General features: G+C 33.2%; 1 protein-coding gene across 1 annotated transcript; it reads left to right on the top strand.

Moving 5' to 3' along the window:
* The first annotated feature begins 844 nt into the window (after positions 1–844).
* Positions 845–2,961, top strand: LOC136213838 (peroxidase 4-like). Its single transcript, XM_066002846.1, has 4 exons — positions 845–1,134; positions 1,223–1,402; positions 2,219–2,390; positions 2,466–2,961. Exons 1-4 carry the CDS (start codon positions 919–921, stop codon positions 2,867–2,869), a joined length of 972 nt encoding a protein of 323 aa, XP_065858918.1. The 5' UTR covers positions 845–918; the 3' UTR covers positions 2,870–2,961.
* The last annotated feature ends 5,270 nt before the right edge of the window (positions 2,962–8,231 follow it).

The following is an 8,231-nucleotide window of genomic DNA, read 5'->3' as shown; positions in this document are numbered from 1 at the left end:
TACATTAGATGGTCAAAATTACATGCATATTTTTTTTTTTTTTTTGTCTAACTTAAAAAAGTTTGAAATGTATTGAACATTATAAATGCTAATAATATTTTTATGACTTATTAGAATAAGTGATTTTTTAACTGAACTGAAAATTTTAAGTAATGTTATCAAATAGCTAAAATTAATAAACATTTGGTTAGGTTTAAAAAATAGCAGCTTTTAGTTTTTTTTTTATGGAAATATCTGCATTTCAGAGCTTTTTATGATTTTTTTTTTAGCTTTTCATGAACAATTGTTTGTAGTCATTTGAAATAATAAAATTATCGTTCGTATGTCCATAAAACATGTTTCTTTTTAACATTATTTCTATCTTTATAATATCATTGCCGAAAGAACAAGATTTTGCACCGTTCAATAAAATTTTATTTATTTGTTCAGACTATTTTTATTAATTTGTGTAATATATTTTTTATTTTATAATTTATTTATTATTTAATTTAAAACACGTGCATATTAGACATTTTACATACTAATAATAACAATTTAACATGATTTTATGAAAGACTAATAATTAAACACTAATAACAAGAATAAACATATTACTCGGCAATAAAATAAACCAAACCAACAGACTATTAATGTATTAATACTGAAAGTTTTTATCAAACTTGTAAGTCATCTTTTGTTATTTTAACTAAAATGCCTAACAGTATAATAATTTCAAAAAACAACGAACCTGCCGAACTTCATATTTTCCCACAAAAGAACCACAAAACCATGAATTAAAATGCAGCAATTATAATAAACAAAAATGGAGAACTTAACGCGTAGTACAAAGCTTATAAATCGGATATGAAATTAGGCTTCTTCTTCATCAATATTCTCTTCTTATACTTTTCTTTCATTTTCCTTGTGATCATCAAGAAAATGGCTTCTGGTTATTCTGATTCTTGGATGGGTTTGACATTAATGATAGTAATGATTTTGTCATGTGAAGCCCAGCTTTCCGACGAGAACTTTTACGCCGAGAGCTGTCCTCCGGCCCTGAGTATAATAAAAGGAGCTATTAGTACTGCTGTCTCGAGGGAGCTCAGAATGGCTGCTTCTCTCATTCGCCTTCATTTCCATGATTGCTTTGTTCGGGTAATTATTAATTAACAAATGTGTTAATTATTTAATTAAATCTTTCCTAATATATAGTTTAATTATGAAATAGTAATATGGATTTCAGGGTTGTGATGCATCACTCCTATTGAATGAGCCAGGCGAGAGAGATTCAATCTTCAATGCAAATTCAGTTAGAGGATTTGAAGTTATTGAGAACATAAAGACTCAAATAGAAAGACAATGTCCACAAGTTGTTCCTTGTGCTGATATTCTCGCTGTAGCTGCCCGTGATGCATCTGTTGCTGTAATTACTTAACTGTTTCATCACTTTTAGTCAAATCATAATCAACTGTTAATTTCAAATAAAATATCATGGTTTAACGTTTTTGTAGAGAGGTACCATGGTTTAAAGTTAAGAATTAAAATTGTTTAAAATATCATTTAATTCTTGATTTTTTTTTATTTTGAGATCATTATGGGTCAAATTTAACAAAGTCAACCTAAAATGACTACGATGCCAACCAAGGGGTTGTTCTGTAACAACAACAACAAAAAAAAAAAAAAGGAGACATGCAGTCGATTAAATGAGAAGACACTAGTGATGGAAGAAGTCGGATCAAAAGGGCGACATATCAAAGCTAAGAGAATGTCATTTATGTGAAAAACAGAACCCACACGTCGTATGAATCTCAAAATTGCTACAGAAAAGTTTCAGCACAAATCTCATACCATGTGTGGAAAACCCACACCACGTTTGGACTTTTAAAAAGAATATACAAGTCAACTCGTCTCATTCTTCGGTTTTCTCCTAATTACAAGTTGTCACTCCTTATTTACAACTTCTAGCTTGACACCTCTTATACTTATCCCATTTTACCGTTTGACCTTATGGACTTTTCAATTCTTACGGTTTTAGCTTGTAAACCTTGAAGTTTCACGACCGTTTTAATTGAGTATATCTTTCATAATTTACGATCGAAAAGTATCACTCTTCATTCATCCTTACAAAAAAAAAAAACATAAATACTACCTTAACCGCAAAGTTTTATTTGAAATTAACCCGATATTCAATCATATGAACTTACTTAATTAACCCACAACTATATATATATATTAACAGGTTGCAGGACCATCATGGGAAGTGAAACTTGGAAGAAGAGACTCAAATACTGCTGCAACACAAGCTGAAGCAGACACAAATCTTCCTGGCTTTAACGACAATCTAGCCCAACTCACTGATCTGTTCGTCAACAGAAAGGGTTTCACTCAAAGAGATATGGTTGCCCTTTCAGGTATAAACTTAATCGTCTAAGAACGAACTATTTATGTTGCACGGAAACTTTGATTTTAAAGCGTTTTACGTGTAGGAGCACATACATTTGGAATAGCAAGGTGTTTCAGTTTCCGAGACAGGGCTAATGGGATTATCGGAGGAGATATCGATGCTGGATTTGCGAGGACTGTAAGAGAAAATGTACCTTGTCCAGCTGATGGGTCTGGTGATCAGAATTTAAGAGCACTTGATTCAGTTACTCCTGATATTTGGGATAATAGTTACTACAGGAATCTTGTTGATAAAAGAGGTCTTCTTGAATCGGATCAGGCTCTTTATAGTGGCGGTTCTACTAATTCTATTGTTGATGAGTATGTGAGAAACCCTGCAATTTTCATGGGGGATTTTTCTGCTGCTATGGTTAAAATGGCTGCTTTGAACCCTATTACGGATCCTAATCAAGGCCAGATACGAAATCGCTGCAGTGCTCCTAATTAATAATTAGGAAGTTAATACAAATTATCATGTGTTTCAGATTTTAATTCTTATTGTTTTTATCTTTTGATAAATAGTTATGGATTGGGGAATGAATTCTGGCGGAAATATCTATGTTGTCATTGTTTGCTTACTTGGATAAATTTGGCAACTGTAACAAAAATAAAATAAAAATAAAGGTCCCAATTATATTGTTTTTTTCGGTAATTTCATTTTCATTTATAATGAGGTGACATAGAACCAACCTGTTTTTTCAGAGGAGTGTTTAGCGTTTAACTCCAAATCGCAGAAAATATAATATTTTTATTAGGTTTATATAACCGCAGCATTTATCATTTTCTCTAGAAACTGTGGTGTTTTGGAACTTTTCACGAAAAGCTCCTCATAAATAGTTGTTTGTAGTTATTTGTTATTGATAAAACTATCATTTTTATTTCCACAAAATATGTTTCTCCTTTAACATTATTTATATTTCTACAACATAATTACTAGAAGAACAAAGTTTTGTTACGTTCAATAAATTTTTTATTTTTTATATAGATTCTTTTTATTAATTTGTGTAACACATTTTTTATTTTATAATAGAATAAGGTGTAAAAATACATCTAACGTTTATAGCTAAGAGCAATTTTACACTTAGCATCTAAAATGGTGCAATTATACCCCTAACATTTGCAGCCAAGAGCAATTTTACCCCTAACATTGACAAATTGGGTCAATTTGAGAAATAATTCATCAGACTGTCTCCATGGTCATGAATATTATTATGTACATTTCACATGTGCATCATTTTATCATCATTAATAACATATCACAAACATATGAGTAGACGTGAATTTTTTTTATAAAAAATATATTATCTTTTTGTATGAGTTGGATAAAAAAAATTCAAAAATTTCGCCGAATTTATAAATATTAATTTTCAATTTTATTATTAAATCACATAAAATATGAAATCTCTTTTTTAGATTAAATGATATGTGTAATTGATGTAGAATAAGAAATAAAATATTTGTGTTTTTATAATAATGTCTGAAATTTACACAACTTGCCAATGTTGGGGTCAAATTGCTCTTAGCTACCAACGTTATGGATAAAATTGCACAATTTTAGATGTTATGAGTAAAATTACTCTTAGTTGTAAACGTTATGGGTATTTTTTCACCTTATCCCTTTTATAATTTCTTTATTGATTAATTTAAAACATGTCCATATTAGACATTTTAAATCCGAACAACAACATTTCAATATAATTTTACCAAACACTAATAATTAAACAGCTAATAACAAACAGTTAACAACAACATGCTAACAGTTTACTACAAACAGCTAACAACAACCGCAACAACTATGAGCTAACAGCTCAACCAAACTGATTCTTAAACTTTTCTTTTATAAATTAAAGGATGATGAAATTACAAGATACATTACCTATACTAATTTGAGCAGTATAATGTTTATTATTTAAGGTAAAATGGTTAGATAAATGGTAAGTTACACACGTGATAAGAATTAGTAGTTTTTATTACATATGTCCAAAACTTATAAACAAAATTCTAAAATTGTCATAGTTTTAAAAATTAAAAAAAAATTTCAATGTTATATCAAATCGGATTTATAACTGAGTCACAGGTCACTTGGTCGGATCGGATGGCTCGGATTGGTCGAGCCGGATGACGTAATACAACAACAACAACAAAGCCTGTCCCGAAATGATTCGGGGTCGGCTAACATGAACCATCATATGAAACCGTGCAATCAAGTCGTGTCAGCGACACAAATTCTCTCCATCCATTCTGTCATATCCACTACCATATTCTCCTCAATCCCTAATAAACTCATATCACTCTCAATCACCCGAACCGGATGACGTAATAAATAAATAAATAATATTTATATATAATTAATTTAAAATTCATCTCTTTTAGTAGAATGAGAATTAATAAATATAAATAAGATGAAATTACATTGAAAATCACATGCCATGAAAAATTTATGGTTATATCGAATTTTATTTTGAATTTTGTCAATAGGAAAGTTATCAATAACTATCTGTTTTTAAGAAGGTTAAAAAATGGTGGTTACCCTTTTAATGTATGACATGTCTAAAATAAAAATAAACCTCTTTAATATAATACAAATAATAATTATCAATTTGATTAAAACCAAAATATTATTATTATTCGTGATGTTTATGTAATTCACCCTATAAATAATGACTAATGCATAAGGGGGTTATTCTATGGTTACTTTATTTAAAATAAAATAACCATACTTTTTTTTAATATCCAATAGTAATTGGATATGTGTCAATAAGAATAATACAAATTAAAATTAATAAAAAAGGTAACATGCTATAGCAAGTAATATTTAATTATAGAAATTTTAAAGATTATTAATTAGAAGGTAAATAATTTATTAGTCCCTATATTTTAACCTAATCACTATTTAGTCATTATATGTTAATAACATACTGCTTAGTCCATAATTTTAGTTCAATTTAACAGTGTAATCCCTTATAGATGGACTAATATGTTGAAACACCTTTCCACATGATTTTGATTTGACAAAATTATTTAAGTAATGATAAAAATATTCTAACACATTAAATTTAAAATGCTTTGATTTATTACACTAATGTGTTTGTTCAATGTTGAGTTTAATTGTGTATAAGACATTGAGATTAAAAAGCCCAAAGGACCATAAAGTGGAAGTCAAGCCCAAGTCAACACATCAATACCATTCGGTCCAAGAGTTCAAAACGAAGTCGTATCAACTAAAACGACGACTCAGCAAGAGAGAGATCGAGAAGCCTTGTGGCAAAAGCTTCAAGAAGAAGCTGATGAGTTGGATGACAAAGTAGTTTGGACAGCGGCAGGCAATGTTCAACTTCTAGACAAAGTATTTCTACTTTGGGAAAAGTTCAGAAGGTGCAGAAAGCTGTCTCGTGGACTTTTCCTTAAATGGCGAAACATTCTGCCGAAGACTGACGAAGACAGAAGATGCAAGAATCCTATTGGCCAACGACGCTGAGCACGCCCAGAGTGACAACGACAGAAAGCCGTTTCCCTCCAACGGTTATTTCAAAATTCGAAATGACCAGGTGCCTCAAGTGTCACTATATAAAGGCCATCCGTTTGCTTTAATCGATGCAGAACTTCAAGTAGTCGAAACGCTGACCAAATCCATACTCGAAGATTCTATGAGAAAAGCAAAGCAAATACCTTACACCAATTTCCATATTATTGTGTAAAAGTCTAGAGTGATTTCCAATCATCTAAAGTGTCTTAGCAATCGTTGTTTAGGACAAACACTTTATCATTTCTAGAAGAATAGAAAGGAGAGGCTGAGTACTCGGTTATAGTACTCAGCGTAGATATAGGAGTGAGTAGAGGTATAGAGGAAGGTACTCTTGTTATACTCAGCTTCTATTTGTAAAAGGTTTCGTGCTCTACCTTTAAAGAGCTCAGTAGAGAATTCAAAAAGCTCGAAACGAGTTCCGGGGACTGGACGTAGGCGGAGAGGTCGAACCAGGATAAGTCTGCTGAGTAATATCTTTCCAACCCTTAAACTCCTTTAATATATATTGCTTGCTGTGAAAACTGACTAAGTAAAGAGCTCACGCTGAGTTAAGTTTACTAAGAAGCTGAGTTCAGGAATAGACTCTAAGTGCTATTTCTTGACTCAAGTAAAGAAGCAGACTTAGTCACAAGTTGACTAAGCTTGTGTCTTGAATCTACTTAGTAACGCTGTGTAATCCTTTTCATAGGAAAAGAAGTCAGCCTTAACGGACAAAATTTTTAAATAGTTCCTATCCCCCCCCCTTGGAACTAACTTGTCACGTTATAAGGGACCAACAAGTGGTATCAGAGCTTAAAAGCTCACTGTGCAAGGTTTAACTACCTTGAGCTGATCCCCACTATGGCTGAGAATAGCACTCGGTTTCTCCCAGGAAATCTGACAACTCAGATTTTACCTGAGGGTCTGTCCATAACTCGGCCTCCTCTATTCTTCGGGTCTAACTATACCTTCTGGAAGAATAGAATGAAAAATTTCATTCAGGCAACTAACATGAGCGCATGGCTATCCATAGTCCAAGGCCCATTTGTTCCTGTTGAAACTATTGATGGCCAAACGGTTGTCAAAGCTGAGACTAGATGGACAGAGGATGATCTCAAGAAGCTACAAAATCATGCTTCGGCTATAAACATGCTTCACTGTGCGTTGGATGCTGCAGAATACAACAAGATTTCATGTTGTGAGTTAGCGAAGAGATTTGGAAAAAGCTGGAGGTCACCTATGAAGGAACCAACAAGGTGAAGGAATCCAAGGCCAACCAGCACATGAGGTTGTACGAGCTGTTTGAAATGAATGATGATGAAGGAATCTCTGACATGAACGCAAGGTTCACAAACATCATCAACGAGCTCAAGAGACTTGGAAAGATCTTCACTGAGGAAGAGCAAGTCAAGAAGATTCTTAGGAGTCTTCCTAAAAGCTGGCAAGCAAAGAAAACTGCTGTTGAGGAAGCTCAGGACTTAACCACCTACAAGTATGATGAACTCATTGGCTCACTGCTGACCCATGAGATCTCAATGAAGAATTTTGAGGTGAATGAAAAGTCTGAAGACAAGAAGCAAAAGTCTCTTGTCATGAAAGCTGACTCCACTGATGGGAGCTCAACAGACGATGAAGAAATGGCTATGTTCACTAGAAAGATGAAAAGGCTGTTCAAAAAGAATGACAAATATTCTAAGAAGCCTTACAAGAAGTTTGATAAGTACAAAGCTGAGTCCAGCGACAGCAAGTACAAGAAGGACAGCTCAAAGCCCATTACATGCTTTGAATGTCATCAAACTGGCCATATCAAGTCAAGCTGTCCCATGCTGAGGAAAGAAAGGAAGAACGGAAAGAAGTCAATGGTGGCAACTTGGAGTGATAGTGATGATTCATCATCATATGAAGCTGATGGCACTGAGTCAGCAAAGATCTGCTTCATGGAAGATGAGCTCGCTGAGCCTTGTGTTTCTGAGCATGCTGGCCCCTCCATTGCATCTGACGATGAGGAACACTCAACTGAGGTAATATCACTACCCTTGCTCAGAAATGAGATGGTTAATGCCCTGAGTGACCTCTACACACTTGTCAAAAAGTGTAATAAAAAGGTTAGAGCACTCAGCAGGCGATGTGACGAGGTTGAGGAGGTCAAACTGAGTGACCTTCGATATATTCTCCAGGACACTTTGATTTTGCATAGTAATGTAGAAATTATGTAAAAGTTTGTCACTGAGGTCCAATCAGATTCTAAGAAACTGAGAAAGGACGTCACATCAATTCAGAACCAACTTAAGGTTCCGAATAAGAG

The sequence above is a fragment of the Euphorbia lathyris genome, chromosome 1 (genome assembly GCF_963576675.1).
Source record: "Euphorbia lathyris chromosome 1, ddEupLath1.1, whole genome shotgun sequence".
Classification (NCBI taxonomy): Eukaryota; Viridiplantae; Streptophyta; class Magnoliopsida; order Malpighiales; family Euphorbiaceae; genus Euphorbia; species Euphorbia lathyris.
This window is presented reverse-complemented; position numbering and strand designations above follow the sequence as displayed.